The following is an 18,302-nucleotide window of genomic DNA, read 5'->3' as shown; positions in this document are numbered from 1 at the left end:
TGAGCAGGGCTGAGACACTGAGCCCGGCTGTGACACTGAGCAGGGCTGTGACACTGAGCAGGGCTGAGACACTGAGCCCGGCTGTGACACTGAGCAGGGCTGTGACACTGAGCCTGGCTGTGACACTGAGCCTGGCTGTGACACTGAGCAGGGCTGAGACACTGAGCAGGGCTGTGACACTGAGCAGGGCTGAGACACTGAGCAGGGCTGTGACACTGAGCCCGGCTGTCACACCGAGCCCGGCTGTGACACTGAGCCCGGCTGTGACACTGAGCAGGGCTGAGACACTGAGCAGGGCTGAGACACTGAGCCCGGCTGTCACACCGAGCAGGGCTGTGACACCGAGCCCGGCTGTGACACTGAGCCCGGCTGTGACACTGAGCCCGGCTGTGACACTGAGCAGGGCTGAGACACTGAGCCCGGCTGTGACACCGAGCCCAGCTGTGACACTGAGCCCGGCTGTGACACTGAGCCCGGCTGTGACACTGAGCAGGGCTGAGACACTGAGCCCGGCTGTGACACTGAGCCCGGCTGTGACACCGAGCCCAGCTGTGACACTGAGCCCGGCTGTGACACCGAGCCCGGCTGTGACACCGAGCCGGGCTGTGACACTGAGCCCGGCTGTGACACTGAGCAGGGCTGTGACACTGAGCCCGGCTGTGACACCGAGCAGGGCTGTGACACTGAGCCCGGCTGTGACACTGAGCCCGGCTGTGACACTGAGCAGGGCTGTGACACTGAGCCCGGCTGTGACACTGAGCCCGGCTGTGACACTGAGCCCGGCTGTCACACCGAGCCCGGCTGTGACACCGAGCAGGGCTGTGACACTGAGCCCGGCTGTCACACCAAGCCCGGCTGTGACACTGAGCAGGGCTGTGACACTGAGCAGGGCTGAGACACTGAGCCCGGCTGTGACACTGAGCCCGGCTGTCACACCGAGCAGGGCTGTGACACCGAGCCCGGCTGTGACACTGAGCCCGGCTGTGACACTGAGCCCGGCTGTGACACCGAGCCCGGCTGTCACACGTTTCCCGTCCCCACACGGGTCCTGTCCCTCTGCAGCGGGGCCGTGGCTCGCAGCCGGTCCCGCTCACCCGGGCCTGTGGGGCTGGGATCGCCCGGGCCCAGCCCGGGACATGTGCAGGAGCTGCCATCAAATCACCCTCGAGGAGGGACAGTCCTTAGTGATGCAGACACCTGCCAGCACCGATGCCTGCTTGTGTTAATCACTAATTACAGCCCAGCGCAATCTCCCTGCCATCAACCGCTCCCTTTGCGCAACCACGGGGGCAGGGTCCCATTGACCCCCAACCCCGGGCAGGGTCCCACTGACCCCCAACCCCGGGCAGGGTCCCACTGACCTCTCACTGACCCCCAATCCCGGGCAGGGTCCCACTGACCGCCAGCCCCGGGCAGAGCTGCCACTGACCCCCAGCCCCGGGCAAAGCTCTCACTGGTCCCCACCCTTTCTCTCCCCCCGGCCTCTCACTGACCCCCACCCCATTTCTGACCGCACCCCATTTCTGACCGCACCCCGTTTCTCACCCCCACCCCGTTTCTGACCGCACCCCGTTTCTCTCCCGCAGCCGCCTGGATGCCAACCTCATCTCGGTGGTGCCCGACCGGAGCTTTGAGGGGCTGCTGTCGCTGCGTCACCTGTGGCTGGACGATAACGCCCTGACCGAGATCCCTGTGCGAGCTCTGAACCAGCTGCCAGCGCTCCAAGCCATCACCCTGGCCCTCAACCACATCTGGCACATCCCAGATTTCGCCTTCCAGAACCTCAGCAGCCTCGTGGTGCTGTAAGCCTTCTCCACTTCTCATTCCCCCGGCCGGCACACGGTGCTGCCCCCGGGCTCCTCCTCCTGCGGGAATCGCCTCTTGCTGCTGGGGCGAGGGGCTGAGGTTTTGTTCAGAGTCAGGGAATCCCCCTAGTTTGATGTGAAATGCTAAAATTGCCTCTTTTGATTTTTTTTTTTTTTACATATTTTCCCCACTTTTCAATGAAGAGCTACAAAGCTCCGTGATATAATTCACGAAATGTTTTGTATTTTAAAAAAATCGGTAACTGGGAACAAAAACCAGATTGTTTTCCTTGAAGACTCAAGCAACAAAAACTTTTAATTTCTTTTCCTCCCTTCAATCCCTGTGTTAAAACTACAGGACTTTCTAGCAACATGAAAAAAATCTATATTGCAACAATTTGCAGTTAGGTCACAAAAGTAATATTTTAGTTTCTTGGAAAACATACTGACTCCCTCTCCTCCCCCTCACTGCCTTTTATTACCAAATACAATTTTAAACCAAAGGTGTAATGCCAACCTTGCCCAAGCCCATGCCTGCAGCATTTCATGGCCAGCACTGGGGAGCAGAGCTGCTGCAGGATGGAAACCTGCATGGGCAGTGAGACACCAGACACCCACAGGTGATCAGGAAGGGAACTGATCCTTCTGCAGCTGCTCAGGAGGGGCATCCTTTCTATCAACAGAGGCTTGCAGATTATCTTCCCTTTAAAAGGAACTTGGCACGTGCAAATCAAATATTTATTACTTCTTTGGTGTTGATTAGCAAGCTCGGGTGTGATTGCCAACTGCTTTGGAGTTCCTCTATCCACATGAAATGCCACCTCTGATTTGGTAATTTGTACTGATACCAGGGTGTTAAGTAACCTCAGCATGTAGTGCTTTAGTGAAAGTTTGGCAATTATTTCCCTTTCAAAATTTAAAGTGTTTACTGAGACCATCCAGCATAGAAAGTGCTTGGACAAAGCACAGTTCAGAGTTTTATTAAGCATCAAATTCATCTGTTTAGACAAAGCATAAAGGCTTATTTAGGAGAAAAGCAAAAAGCAACTCGAGAAAAATCTAAAAAGTAGTTTTCACCCACAATTGTGCTCATTCTGCAAAGCAACCCCTGGCCACCATAATGCAACCACTTCAGTCAGCTTTAATAGCTCACTCAGCGGGTGAGCTGACATTTGGGGTTTCATTTCAGCCTCCAAAGCATGCTGCTTTCATTCTGGCTCATCCTATACTGTGGGCAAGAAGCAACTCCTTAATTAAACAGGCAAGCAAGAAATAAAAGTCACTGACCATTAGGTCACAAGGGAGAGAATAATGTCCCACCGCATACAATTGGAAGGGAACACATGTGTGATCCTGCCAGGCTCTGTGGGACACGATGCTACATTTTTGTGGGATCACAAGTGTTTGGCAGAACTAGCCCCATAAATCTCTCCCATGCTTCCATGCAAGCCCTTGTCAACACATCAGCAGTGGAAAGTCACCCAGTGTCCCTCCTGTGTCCCAGCCAGGGACATGTCCCTGCTCCAGACTCACCCACCGAGCTTACAAGCAAATGCTCCCAAAACACAGCCAAGCTGAGAGAAGACATTCCCTGGCAGGGTGCAGATGCCACGTGTGCCTTCCTCTGCAAATGGAAAACCTGCATTTGCAGGTAGATGGAGGATCTGCTGCTATAAACATTGGAAACTCCCAGCTGTGAGGTGTTAAAGTGAGCCCCTGAGGGAAGAAAGCCAAGGGCAGACAGGTCTGAGCCCAGGGGAATGAATCCAAGGGAATGGATCCCTCCTGCACAGCCTGGGCAATATTCAGGGATGTGGCTGAGCACAGGGGAATGAATCCAAGGGAATTAATCCCTCCTGCACAGCCTGGGCAATATTCAGGGATGTGGCTGAGCACAGGGGAATGAATCCAAGGGAATGAATCCCTCCTGCACAGCCTGGTCAGTATTCAGGGACAGGGCTGAGCACAGGGGAATGGATCCAGGGGAATGAATCCCTCCTGCACAGCCTGGTCAGTATTCAGGGATGTGGCTGAGCACAGGGGAATGAATCCAGGGGAATGGATCCCTCCTGCACAGCCTGGTCAGTATTCAGGGACAGGGCTGGGCACTGCTGAGGGCAGCAGCCTCCCAGCAGAGCTGTGCTCTTCTCCTCCACACACCTTGGGCCCTAGGCAGAACCATTTCTCCATCCTGCCACAAGCACTGACATCAGAGCACACCAGCCTCAATCTGGAACACTTTAAAGGTTCACTGTCTGCTAATAAATTACACCTTTGTTGAGGAATTCCCTGATCCTATTCCCATCTATTGCTGCTGCAGGCTTTGCAGTAGGGCTGCAGGCTGTTCAGTGAGCAGAGCCTCATGCACATCACTCATCAGGAAACCCATGAATCTCTGTAATTAGCACCATCCTTTCCCAGCTTTAATAACAAGGGCTCCATGCACTGAGGTGCTGGCACTGTGCTTTGATGGCAGAAGAGAGGCAGATATTTGATCAGGATAGCTCATGGAATAGGTGGTTACCTTCCAGTCTGATCTATTCAGGACCAAATGTATCTTAGTATCTGTACACAAAAATAATCCTGAATACTTTTCAGCTGATGGTTTGTATGAAGTAAAGGTTGTTTTACAAAAATCATCATCTTTCTTAAGCATATGAGATTTTTCATTCAGCACTCAGCCTCTGAAGCCCCATGCTGCTGTGCTGACAGTCCAATAAAGTGCATGGCAGCAGTTCTCAGTAGTGTCCCTCGTTTCCTCTGTCAGCTGAATTCAGCAAGAAGTCTCAAGCCAGGAATCACAGCACCTCTTTCAGTCCCACTCACCAGAGGAGTCCTCAAGTGAAATCTTCCATTGCCAAGAGATCCCCCACTCTGCAGATGTGTCCCTGCTGCCCCATCTTTGCAGTTCCCCCCTTTCCAGGTGTCACCAAAGCAGCTCTCAGCAGAGGTGCTGGGATGTGTGTGGGACACAGAGCTGGAGTGAACTTTCCAAAACAGGCCAAGCAGGAGAGAGGTTTGCCCTGTAATGAGGGACCTGGATAGAGAAAATCTTCAGTAGTTTCACTTTCATCACATAGCAGAGAACCCCTCAAGTTAGAGCAAAAGGGGTCAGAACCCAGATCCTTCTTTGTTTGGGTCCACAGGGAGCTCCTGGAAACCTCCAGGAGTCAATCTGGCCCCAAAGTGGGAGCACAAGAGAAGCTCCACTCCTCTAACCTGGCCCTCACCCTTGCCTACCTGGCTGAAAAAATGGACTCTGGGAAAAGTTCTCATACCATTGCCAGCTAGTTTTGCCTAACACCCTCCAATTCCTGTGTTCTGTGTCCCTCCCCTCTGTGCTTTGCTGTATTTGCTGCTGCCTGTTGTACCCTTCCCTCAGCCCAGCTCCTCCAGACCCCCCCAGTTACCTGGTTTGCAACATGGAATCCCAGGTTTGGGTGGGAAGGGACCCCAAAGTTCCACCCCCTGCCCTGGCAGGGACACTCTCCCCTGTCCCAGGCTGCTCCAAGCCCCAGCCAGTGGCCTGGAACATTTCCAGGGATCCAGGGGCAGCCACAGCTTCTCTGGGCATCTGTGCCAGGGCCTGCCCACCCTCACAGGGAAGAATTTCTTCCCAACATCTGATCTAAATCTACCCTCTCTCAGTTTAAAAAAAAAAAAAAAATTACTCTCTTTCCTCCTTGTCCTGTTACCACCTGTAAATCAGAAGTTAGTTCTCATATCACACTTACTTTTTCCTTCACCCCTTCAAGTTGGAGAGACCAAATCTGTACACTGTATCAAAGACAAAAATTAATTCTGGTTTATATCATGGTACAATGCTGCTCTGTGCCCTTTTTCCCTCTTCTACCTACCCCTGTCATTTCATTTGCTTTTTTCATAGCTACTAAACACCAAGACCTCTTTCCTGGGGATATTTAAAAGCGTGTATGCTCATGTAAGACTGGTTCTCCCCCCTGCTGCACTTGACATTCACACAACCTGAATATCAGCTGATAATTTATTGTCAAGGTCACTCCAGCTGAAAGCGTGAAGACAGTAAATGAAGGATTTTAGCAGAATTCCTCTTTCTTACATTTTTTTTGTCGTTAAAGGACATGATGCAACTCTTCTCTAACAGAATGTTTTAGTGACCAGAAGATAAAACTTGTTTGCAAGACTCCTGGGTTCCCATTCCCATTTTTTCCTTGTTCTGGTGTAACCCTGGCTGAGACTTTCAGGAGGGATCACTGCTTTCCAGTGCCTTCCTTGTCTGGGAGCAAACCTGAGCCCATCCCTGCTCACCAGCCATCTCCCAGCATCTGTGGGGCTTGGGGCCCCCCAGCAGACAAAGCCCAGTCTGGGGCAGGGTGGGTGAATCCCTGCCCTCACCTCTTCAGGGAAGCCACCAGTGCCTCTCTGGGAAGCTGCTGGGAGCCTTGGCAGGCAGTGCCAGGCATGTGCAATTCATTATCACTAAGAACAATATTGCCTGGAACATCTGGGTCCCATTCATCAGCCTTTTAGTTGGCAAAAGTGCCTTTTCTCTCAGAGGACCAAGCTCGCTGCCTTGGCAAAAGTGGATTTCCTTCTCCAGCACTTGAGGAAGAAGCAAATCGTGCTCCAATTCACCCTGAGGATGTCACTTCTGATTGAGCTTTATTCTTCACCAGACAAGTCTCATGTTGGTCCTCCACTAATGGAAACAATCCATGGAATTTGCACCATTTATTATTTAGATTTCTCTACTTATCCATGGCCAAGTTGAGGAAAAGGACAATTTTGCCACCATAAGGACGGAAGTTCATCATGGCAGTGGCTGGTCAGGGGAGAATTCATATGATGTCAGATTTGAGCTTGGTTCAAATCATCTAATGCAAATAATTGATGGAAAATGTTTGCATTTGTCCTTTTTGAAAAGAAAAAAAGTGAAGTCATTAGAAATGAAAGCAATGGCAAATCCATCACGTCTCTTTGTAGTCTGTTCCAGTGGTTAATCATCCTTAGTGTTAAAAAAAAAAGCGCTCATCTTTCCCATTTGAATTTTCTTTGGCTTTGACTTCAGACATTTGTTCTTATTATTCTTTCCTCTGCTAAATCACAGAACCATTTTAGTACCCAGTTTCTAACCAGGAAGAATCCTATACATTACACTGCACTCATCCCCTTGATCTTATTTAATAAGCTAAACAGATTGAGTTCTCTAAGTCTCCATTCTATTTTTTTCCCAGCCCTTGGATCATTTTTATTGCTCTTCTCTGCACCCATTTCAGTTCATCAACATCCAGTTACCAGTGTGTATCAGCACCTTTGTCCTGCCAGATCTGCTTTCACCAGTGTTCAATGCAGGTGTTGAGACAATTTAATTTCCCTTTCCTTGCCCACCTAGACAAGCACTGTCATTAAAGCAGGGTTTAAGCACTTGCTCAACCTTCTTCCCTTCTGTGTGAGACAAATGTCTCATTTGTCCCCTTGGAGGTGGCATTGCCAGAGCTGAAGCTACTGCCTGTGCTGGGCTGTTCCTCAGAGTGTTCTCCAGCACCTCTTAATTCACTGAAAAACTAAATGCAAAAGGAAGTCAAATGAAAACTGAACAAATTTGACTGAGGGTGTTGCATGAATGATGGGGCGAAATCACATTTATTCCAAATTTCTGATAAGAAATTGTCGGCAAGGAAAGAAAATCTTTTTTTTAGAATCTGTTGCATGTTTCTTATTGTGGGTCAGAATGAATCTTGTAGGGTTTGATATTTTTTCTGCTTTTGTTTCTACATTCTCACCACCTGAGGCACCAGCCAGGCTGCAGCCTCTCTCCCCAGCCTGTGTGGGATTCTGCAGCCACTGTCATTTGTTCAGCAAAATCCTGCAAGGGCTCACCTGGCAGCAGATGAGCTCCCTTGTCCCATGACAGGTGGGAGCCTTGTAAGAGCCTAAAATGAGGGATGGGGACTGCAGGGGCTTTTTAAATGCTGTTTATTGTATCCAAATGATGCAGCAATTATGGGTCATGGGTGATAGTGCCCAGCCCACAGCCTGTCAGTCACAGCTGAGGGTTCCTCTGAAAGCTTCTTCTAATTCCAGTTACAATGCATTATATACTTTTCATACAGAGCATCTTAAAACATGACAACTAATTAATACCTTTACTATTACCTATAGCCCACTGACATTACCATATTCATGTTACTGTTTTTCAGTTACAAAAAGTTAGTACATTATAGTTTAAGCTAGAAGTTGTTTTTCCATTTTCTTGCCCTGGAAAATTCTGAGATCTTTTCTCTATTTCCAACATTGGCATTTTTGTTTGTCCGTGAAAATTTTTTTGCTTGGTAAAAACACCTTTTGTTTGAGGTGGATTTATCCTTTGCTCTAAGTCATAAAAGCTTCTTCCAACTCACTGGTCTTTGCTTTCTTAGCTCCCCAGTAAAACTGGCTCAGCAATTCTTTGCTTCTACATTAAAACTTGCTATCATTTCTATACATTCTTCAGATTCTGCTCTCAAAGATCTTTCTGTTATACATACACACACATAGATATAGATATAGATATAGATATAGATATAGATATAGATATAGATATAGATATAGATATAGATAGATATAGATATAGATATAGATATAGATATAGATATAGATATAGATATAGATATAGATATAGATATAGATATAGATATAGATATAGATATAGATATAGATATAGATATAGATATAGATATAGATATCTGTGAGACCCTGCTGTCAGTCCTCATCCTTCCCAACGAGCCCTTGTGCTGCTGCAGGAGATCCTGGGCAGTCCCACCTGCCAGGGCTCCAAGGGACAATTCTGCTGCAGTTTTCTGCTGGGAGTGCAGTGCTGGGAGCAGCCATCCCACAAAACAGCCATGCTGTCCTCACCCTGGCACAGAATCTTCCATGGAGATTGCCCAAACCCATCTCCCCATGGCACTGGCCTGCGAAGGAGGAGACCCAGATCCTAAACCCTTAGCAAGGAGACTGGGGGTTCTAGCTCCAACAGCAAAGGCTTAAAGAATTCCCCTGTTTTTGCATCATTGGGGTTGTTTATAGCCCAAAATCAAGTACCTTGAGCTGCTATCAAACCAGCTGAGCTGTAATTTACAGGGCAGAATATAACATTGTGTGGGCTGAGCTCTAATTGACAAGCACTGGAGATGTTGCAATTCCACTTGTTAAAATTTGTTTACCAGGGGAGGAAAAAAAGGCAGGATGGAAGGCAGGAACGTCTTTTCAAGTGTTTACCTTTCCAGCTCTCTTGTTTCTATTATTGCCATGTGGTTGGGTAACTCTGGAGTTCAGCTTGGACAGTAAATTATTTTATAACTCCCTTTTTTGGTCGTTCATAATTTTCTCACCAACAAAGAACTTCCTTTGGATGATTTTCATTACTCTGCCTCCAAACAAAGCACTCTGGAGCCAAATATAAACCCAGCAGGTGATTGCTTTTCTCTGCTGTCTCCTGCCTGACTGCAGTGATAGCACTCAGCATGTCTGAGCTTGGACAAGGTGCCCAATCACTCCTGACAGAGCTCCAGGGATTCACACCTTCCCTGTCCCCACACTGTCCCCTCACAGCACACAGGGGGTTTGGGGCATGGAGCTCTGTGTGTGAGCCCACAGCAATGCAGATCCAACCCTCTCTTTGCCAAATGCAGCATCCAAAGGAGCTCAAAGTGGTTGGCACCACCAGCTGAAGATAAGGCAGCATGACCAGAAGCTGATAACATCTGGTGGAGAAAACCATCTGGGCACAAACTTCTTTTCTTGTGACAGAGAGAAATTTTTCCCATAAGATTCTCATTTTGATCTCAGGCTTCTTTTCTCCTCTAAAAGTCACAATCCAAGTTTTCTTGCAGGAAACATCCTTTTCTTTTTTTCCTGTTTGTTCAAAGGAGCAAACATATTTTATCAGATATCTTTCCCTTCCCTTCCCCTTCCTCTGAAATGTTTTCTGTTCTCATCCCAATGGCAAACATTCTCAGGCTGGTTTCTGTTTTGCAGGCCCCTACCAAACTGCCCTAGAGCCTGGCTGTTCCTCCACTCCCAGCTTCCTCTTGTTTTACCCTAGAATATTTGGCAGTGGGAGCTGCCTGTGCTCAGCCAAACAGCTCACACTTGAATCCAGGTGAAGTGAGAGATTTTTCAAGCTGAGACACATTTAGATCAAGCAACAAATAATGAAAAAATAATTGATCCATATGCCAGGATGGAGCCTCCCCCAGGCTCTTGGAAGGAGGCAGCAGCATTGGACAAAGGCTGCTGCATCCCTTGCTGGTGCTACCCTGGGCATGGCACAAGAGGACTCCCAGGGGGAGTGGTGTGGCAGCAATTCACACGTGGGCTTGGCATTAAAAGAGAATCTGAACTGATGGAAAACCTGCCCTGAGAGTCCTGCCCCTCCTTGGTGGGCATTTATGACAGACTGTGGCACTGCACTATGGCCATCAATAAGGGGGTGAAGAGCAGGCTGGCACAAGGGCAGACTGGGCTGCCTTCTGATTTTCAGCTGACTTTCCTCAGACTGCTGACAAGAGCTCTCTGCATGGACTCAGAGGTGCCTTTCAGAGGGATTTCAGAGGGAGATGCACAATTAGCCACAAGCTCACAGCTGTAAAGGAAGTAAAAGCACTGAGATGTGCACACATACACGAGATCTCTGATAATCCAGGAGGAGGAATTCAGGCACTAAGGCCTTGGCTTTGCCAAAAGACTGAGACAGGGGAGTGAGGGATCCATGGAAACACAGAACCCAGAACTGCAGAAACTCATCACCTACAGAGCTTCCAAGGCCAAATTACCCCAGGTGGCTTTGCAGGGCCCCCAGCACATGGCTCCCCAATGCCAGCATTAAAACTGGGAGCTCCCAAGCCTGTAAGCACTAGATGAACGTGGCATGTAGCAGCAGGATAAAGAGAAACAGGAAAAAACTGTTCCTATGGTGCAGAGAATGTGCATCAGCCTGTGGCATGGCCCCAGCACTTCAGCCAGGCACTCTGAAGCACTGAACTGAAGACAACTCTCATTGCAATCAAACTGGAGCTGGTCCAGGAACTGGTAGTGGGGTTTTCTGTTGGTGTTTTTTTTGGGTTTGTTGTTTTTTGTTGTTTTTTTGGTTTGGTTTTCGGTTTGTTTTTTGGGGTTTTTTTGCATGCAGAGATAATAAACTGTGACTAACAGGATGATTTTACACTCAAAGTCTTCTTGCTGCTCCTAAGGCTCCAAGGAGTCCAAGTATGATTGTGTCCTTAGATAGCACCCAGTGCCCATGAACAGCTGGTGAGGCCACACGGTGGCCTGAGCCCTGGGTAAGGTGAGCTCTAGACTGTTTCTTGAAGCTTCTTGCTTAAGCATGTTCATCCACAGCCACCTGGCAGCTGTGAAGGTGGAGATCTCAGGGAAACTCCTACATTAGCCTGGCATTCCTGAGGAGTGGGAGCTCTGTGGCTCTGCAAGCACTACTGCACCCAATATGTGTCTCATGGGGTCAGAGAGGGAACCCATAAATGCCCTTGGCATCCCAGTCCAGGCTAGGCTCAGCTTACAGGAGGTTCTGACCCAAGGAAAAGCTCAGCTTGCACCCCCCACTGACCATCTGTGCTTTGTCCACAGGCACCTGCACAACAACCGGATCCAGAGCCTGGGAGCCAAGGGCTTCGATGGGCTGCACAGCCTGGAAACCCTGTGAGTGCCCTGTTTGCTTCTCTCTCCTAAAGACATGGGCTGTGCTCAGCCCCCAGCACAGCCTGCAGGGCAGGGGCTCAGCCACACTTGTCCCTGGTCACTGTGCACTGAGGGCAGCAGCAGCACTGGATGTCCAGGGCATGATGCTGGCTGGGGAGTGAGAGCCTGGGCTGTCCTGCTGTGGCTGTGCAAGCTGCTCAGCCGCTGCTGCTGCTACTGCTGCTGCTGCTGCTGCTGATGCTGCTGCTGCAGGGGATCTGTGCATGTGGACAGTGATGATGACAAGGGGCTCCAAGGCCCTGGTGCAATTCCAGGTTCAATCCAAAGAACTGGGATGCATTCCCTACTCAGGGAGTGTGTCTCCTTTTTCTCAGTACAAAGCCTCCCCAACACCTGAGCACCAAAGAGAGGGGCTGACGTGAGTTTGGGGCCTGTAAAGTCCTCAGGGGTCTGTGGGGTGTCTCTGAGATGGTCTCATGTCTGCTAGCATCACCTATTGTGCACCATGTGCTTGGCATAGCTGGAACAATCCATCAGGAGACTGCAGGGAGGATGGGCAGCAGGGATGAACCCAGCTCCAGGTCACATCTTCAGGCAGGTAGACTGAGATTGGATAGTAGGAGGAAATTCTTGTTAGGGTGATGAAGCCCTGGCATGGGGTCCCCAGGGATGCTGTAGCTGCCCCATCCCTGAAATGTTCAAGGCCAGGTTGGACAAGGCTTGGGGCAGCCAGGGGGTGGAACAAGATGGACCTTGAGGTCCCTTCCAAGCCAAACCATTCTGTGATTGTGTGATTAGCAGCAAGGGGCTCACCCTGGACTCAGGGAGAGTTTCATCCCACAGCCCACAGCACACTCCCTGTGCTGTGCCAGCTGCATGAATGGCCTGTGTCTCGTGTGCTGTGCATTGGCCCAGGAGGAAACACAAACAAGCAAACAAATGAATTGAGGCTCTGAAAGACTGGAAGAGGTGCTTGATGCCTTCAATTGTGCAGAAATATGTCCCTTCATGCAGGCTTGGGGTCAGAGTCGGGTCCTTGCTTCCTGCCAGGAGAACCAGGGGGTCCAGGTCATGGAGGAGGGGATGCTGCTTCCCAGCATTCAAGTGCCACTCAGGCAGACAGGGCCCCTCTGTGCCCAGCGTGGTGCCAACAGCAGCATCGGGCAGGAGTGGCAGCAGCAGGCAAACCCTTGGTCCCCAGACACACTCCTCAGGGCAGGACCATGACACACATTGTCTGTTCCTTGCAGGCTGGCAGATCCTGGGACCACCCAGAAGGGCTCAGCTGGGGAGAGGTTGAGCTGTGCCAGGGGTGGGAGGCTGATGGATGGTCTCCTCTGGTGACCCACGGGTCCCAGCTTGGCTTTCTCCCCAGTCATTTCTGGTGGTCACAGGCAAATATGTGAGGGCAGAGCTGTGGCACCCAGGCAGCACAAAGGCAGGGAGCTGCAGGAGGGAGCAGAGAACTCACTGATGGAAGAAAACCTTGTTTGGGCTGACATGCAGCAACATCCCAGCCTGCATCTGGCTTCTCTGCAGCCAGGGTGGGGGGAGATGCTGCTGCCCATCCCGAGCAGGCTGGAGCTGCAGAGGGAAAGATGCCTCCTTGTTTCCTGGGGGAAAGACTAAAGGATTTCATAGCTCTGGGAGATAATTCTGTTTCCACAGCCATTTGTGCTGAATGCTCATTTTCCCTCTCTTCCACTCTGCCCCTGCTCTCACACTTTCTTTGCCTTTTGCTGCTCATCCAGGATGGCACCAGCACTTGTGCAGCTCTGTGTCCCTGCTGCTGCCCCAGTGCCTGCAGGGACAGGGCTGTGCAGCAGAGTGAGCTTCTGGGGCACTGCAGTTCTGCAGCCCTGTCTCTGCTGATGCTGGTCAGGCAGCCCTGCTGGGATCCATCCTCCAGGGGTGCTCCTGGTGCAGCAGGGCTCTGCCTGTGTCCAGGCACTGCAGGAGCACTGAGGGTCCCACAGCCCACCCTGCACAGCTGCCTGCAGTGAGGACAGTGCTGTGGCAGAGAGCTCCACACCCTCCACACTCTCCTCCACATCTGATTGTTCTGAAGAACTGTCCTCCAGAGCAGTGAGAGGCCTTCTGCTCCTCTTGGTCTGAGCATCCTACTCTCACCTTTGGGCCAGCAGCCATCCCAGCTCAGTGATCCCTGAGGAACTCGTGTTCCTCCAGTGAGCCACGCTGCCATGTCCATCCTTAGCACCCCCCTGTCTGCTGACAGAAGCTGGGCAGGCTCTGGGACACAAAACTGCCAAGTTTTGCTGCACCATGCCTAGAACTGCATCTACCTAGCACCTCTCAGCTCCTGTGCATGTGGAGACGATTACAGTCTCCACATTTACCCTTTAACTCAAATTATGATTACATTCTGTTGACAGCACTTAGCACATTTTCTTGGCTTGTGGAGGCCAAACCATGCTCTCAGTTACCCCGTGGGCGTTACCTCCTGGAAGGCAGCAGGATGGTAAGGGCTGGTGAAGACAGAAATTTCTCCAGGGTTCCTAAAATGAGTATTTGTGGCCAGATGCTGATTATAAACCAGGCACAATAGTTGAAGAACTGTAAAATTTGAGAGGAAAACATTGTTTCAGGTTTTTCAGAAGAGCCTGGGAAGTTTTAGGTGCAAAAACCTCTGTCTCCCTAAGGGAAATATTTATTCTCATATTCAGCTAGACAGGAAAACTTGGATTTTTATAAAATGCCAAAACCCTAAGAGAAGCAGCAGGCACTGCCCCGTGCAGGTCTCAGCAATGTGTGAGCTGCATAAATAAAACCACACTGCTCACCTGCCCCAAGTCCCAACATTTCTGCAAAAACAGACCCCAGTGGAGCACCTTTGCTCTTGGAGAGGGCTTGTTCCTGACATTTCAGGAGAGCAGCAAATTTGGAAAGAGGTGAGGCCAGATGAATGACTTCACATTTCCCTTGCATTGACCTGCAGCTCCTATGCACAAGTCAGCTCTGCCAAGTGCACAGCAAGAGCAGCTCTGTGTTCTCCACACTGGTGGGGGAGCAGGCAGATGTGCAGCACCCACGCAGTCCCAACGAGTCAAACACCAGCATGAAACTGGAGAAAGCAGCTCCAAGTAAATTTTCTCTGTCAGGGCAAGACCTGGCTGCTCCCCAGCCACCCCCCCAGCCTTCTCTTCCTGGGAAGGAAAGCTGGCAGGTAGCAAGTCAGAGCAGCCTGGGCCAGATTCCCAAAGGGATTTCAAAACAGCCCTGTAAACCAGTGAGATTCCCTCTGCAGTTCCCATCAGCCTGAGAGATGACACAGAACAACCCTGCAGGGCTGTGGGAAGAAGCCCCAAGCTGAGCCATGGAACCAGATGGTCAGAGTGGGAGAAGCTTGGCATTTTTTAGCTCTTTCCCAAAGACATGGAGTAAATAAGAGTGTAAATATCCTGATGTGACACATTCCTCCTTTGGGTAATGGCCTCAATCCTCTACACAAGGTGGAAGGTCAGGGGATGCCCAGAGGAAATGCAGGGAGGAGCCAGCACTGCCCTGCTGGGCATGGAGACCATAAAAACCAAGGTTTGTCCTTTGGGATATTTATCACCTGCTGTAAAACCCTGCTTCTGCCATTTGGGTGGAAAGATCTTGACTTCTGCATTTCCTGACTATCTCAGACTCAGTCTTGAATAAAGCAACAAGAAGGGCAAGGGGTTTAGAAACCTTCTACTGGGAGGTGTCCCTGCCCATGGCAGCAGCTTGAAATTAAATGATCTCTAAGGTCCCTTGCAGCCCAAACCATGCTATGATTCTGTGATGAGACCTACAGTGTATCACAAGCCTGGGGAGTAGGAGTGCTCATGGAAAAGCTGATGGAAGGAGCAGCTCAGCTGCAGCCAGGAGCATCACTGCAATGACACAGACTGATTCTTGGCAGCACTCAGGGCTTGTGCTCAGGGCTGGGGGCTGTGGTTTCAGAGGAGCAGCAAGGGGAAAATGCCATCCAAAGGCCTGCATGGTGCTAACACAGGGACAGGTTCCCCACTCCTGGATGAGGAAAGGATTTTTCATGAGAGGATCCCTGTGACACCAATTTCCAGGGAGGCTGGTCTCATGCCCAGATTTCCTCCTTCCACCTTTCCTGGAAAGCTGAGCAGTGTCCTAAGGTCCCTGAGCTTTGCCATCAGGCTGAACACTGTGATGAGCAATTGCCTCACACCTCACACTGCTCAACTTCAGCCTCATTAGGTAGATTGTGATAGCACTGAATTCATCCCTCTGTGTCCCTGAAATGTGAATATTCCATGGATCACAGCTGAAGGGGAATAAGTGAAAGCCCCCTGCATGACCAAGTTCCAGGTCACTGCTCTGTGCAGAGGGATGGAGGGGGAAGCTGAGCTGAACCTGAGCAGCTGAAGATGTTTGATCAGAGATAGCCATGGAGAGGGCATGGAACCATGACAGATGAGTCTCAGAGCTGGCCCCAAATTCTCTCTGCAAGCACCAGCACACACAGACCATCATTTAGCACTCCCACCTCCCTGATATTAGGCAGGCCTTGGTATCCCCATGGCAGAGCAGGGCAGACCCCAGGGAGCAGGTGCAGAGTGCAGTGGAAGGGAATAGAGGCTCCTCATGGATATTCCCAATTCTTCCACCAAAGCAGCTGTGGAAGTTACTCATTGAAAATCTCCTGGGGTCTCTGCTCTAAAGACAAGGGGAAAGCTGTTTCCTCCCATCAGAGTGTTTTGTCCAAGCAGGGAGAGGTGGCCCTGGGGCTGCTGTCACACTGACCCCAAGCAGGAATCCTGATGGGAATCCCAGGGGGAAGCAGCAGCTCTGGCAGGTCTGTGCTCTCAGGTGTGCCTCAGGTGGGCTGGCAGTGCCAAGCAAGGGATGTGCAGGGTCCCCCAGCACAGAAGCCACCTCACATCCCCCAGCACCAGCTCAGAGCTCAGTCTGCAGCTGCTGAGGCAGAGGGGAAAATGCAGAAGAAAGAGCTGTGACCCTGCCATGGCCACAGCCCAGTCCCACAGAGCAGGGCCAGGGCCAGGGCCAGGGCCAGGGACAGGGACAGGGACAGGGACAGGGACAGGGACAGGGACAGGGACAGGGCCCCTCCTCTTGGCCCAGTGGCACAGACAGAGCCCAGCCCGTGTCCTGACAGTGTCCTGCCTTCCCTGCCCCAGCAGGGCCAAGGTGGGCACAGCCTGGGAGATGAATGGCTGCTCCCCAGCACTGCCCCAGAATGCTGGAGGCCTCTGGGCTGCAGCCAAAGCAGCAATTCTGTCCCAAAGGGCTGCTCCTCTGGGCTGTCTCCAGCCTGGCACAGTGTCCAGAGCCCAGCAGCCCTGCCCATCCCCTCCACCTGAGGTGACCCTGCTGTTTCCTATCTCCCTGCATTCTCCCTCCCCATCCACATCCCTGCCAGCTCCCCCGCCCGTCAGACAAAGGAGATAAATCACTTGGAAAGAGCAAATCTCCATTCATTTGAAAACCTTTTAATTTATTAAAAAAAAATAGCACTAATAAATTAGAAACGTCTCCCAGAAGGGCTGAATCCAAAACCCTCTGGCTCCAGGCATTTTATCTGCCTAACCTTGCCTCACAGGAAATGCCCTTACCACAGCACCCATCCCATTATCTGGGTAATTAGTCGAGTCTGTAAATGCAGAGCAGAGCTGGAACCTACCAACTCCTCTGGAGAGTTGGATTTTCTATGGCAGAAAAACAAAAAAGAAGTAAGAAAATTAATATAAAGTGCACCTTGGGCAATGAAGGCAGGAAGAAGGAAATGAGAAATATCTCCAGTACAGCTCAGTCAAGGGTTGTTTAACACTTTAAGGGCCGGACAGGCTTTGCTGTTCTCCCAGAAAACTGTCTGCCAAATGCTGCCTTCCTCCTCAGCCTACCATGTGTTGTGTTTGAAGCCTTTTGTGCAGTCTTTTGATGTTAATCCCAAATCTGTGCAATTCCCAAAGCAGCTGATGGGTTTGACCCCTCAAGGACACCCTGTTTGCTGCACTGAACTGCTCTGGTACTTGCTCAGCATGCTGATGCTGCAGCCCTGCAGTGTCACCCTGGCAGTCAGCAGAGCTGGCTGTGTGATCCTGATCCCAACCTGCCCTGCCAGAGGGTGGAAGGGACTCAGGGAGAGGCTCAGGGGGATGGGGACAGGAAGGGGACCTGTGGCTTTTTGGGAAGAGGGCCACAGCTTGCATGGCCCGTGTTCTTGGACCTGTGCCTGCTCCAAGAACAGAGCTATGAAGTTCACTGTCTGATCATTAAGTGGAAAGTGACTTTCCAAACAGAAAAAGTCACCTGTAAAACTGAAGTGGCAAACACACCCAGCTCTGACTCAGTGTCTCCCCGGGCCCTGCTCCTGTTTGCTGCAGCTTCTCCCCCAGGACAGGAGCCTGGACTGAAGGGATGCTCAGACCAGCCCTGAACCTGCCAGTTCCTTCAGCCAGGCTGAGCTTTGGCAAGACAAGCCCAGTCTGACACGAAATTTTTCAGGTTTATAAAGAATAAAAGAGAGAAAGTGAAGGAAGTTCAGGTGAAGATGTAGCTCTGGAGACACTGCCCTTTTCCACGGCTCATCTCCATGGCAGGACTCTCCCTTTTCCCACCAAATTCTCACACCCCCTCTTGCACCTGGCCAGCCCTCCAGCCTGGCTCCCCCTGCCACTGATCCTGCAGCCTTGGGCCACTGATCTGGCCATGAGCAGCAGCACTGGGGCTCTCCAAGCTCCAGCCTCTGACTCTGCAGACGTGCTGTGACCCATCAGGGCTCCTCAGCTCCTCTGACTCTCTGGGCTTCCTTTTGCCCAAAGCCTTTCCCTGTTCCCA

The 18,302-nt window shown here is 50.9% G+C and overlaps 1 protein-coding gene across 2 annotated transcripts in view; it reads left to right on the top strand.

The window, feature by feature from the left end:
- The window catches only part of LGR6 (leucine rich repeat containing G protein-coupled receptor 6), a 145,441-nt gene that overhangs the window by 93,018 nt on the left and 34,121 nt on the right, over positions 1 to 18,302 (top strand). The window contains exons 5-6 of one of the 2 annotated variants that reach the window (XM_079327119.1): positions 1,587 to 1,802; positions 11,412 to 11,483. In XM_079327119.1, the coding sequence (XP_079183245.1) occupies positions 1,587 to 1,802; positions 11,412 to 11,483 (288 nt within the window). The remainder of the gene's footprint in view (positions 1 to 1,586; positions 1,803 to 11,411; positions 11,484 to 18,302) is intronic. The other variant, XM_079327120.1, reaches the window with a different exon arrangement.

The sequence above is a fragment of the Erithacus rubecula genome, assembly GCF_903797595.1.
Source record: "Erithacus rubecula genome assembly, chromosome: 26".
Classification (NCBI taxonomy): domain Eukaryota; kingdom Metazoa; phylum Chordata; class Aves; order Passeriformes; family Muscicapidae; genus Erithacus; species Erithacus rubecula.
Note: the sequence above shows the minus strand (reverse complement) of the source record. Positions and strands in the feature narration are given on the sequence as shown.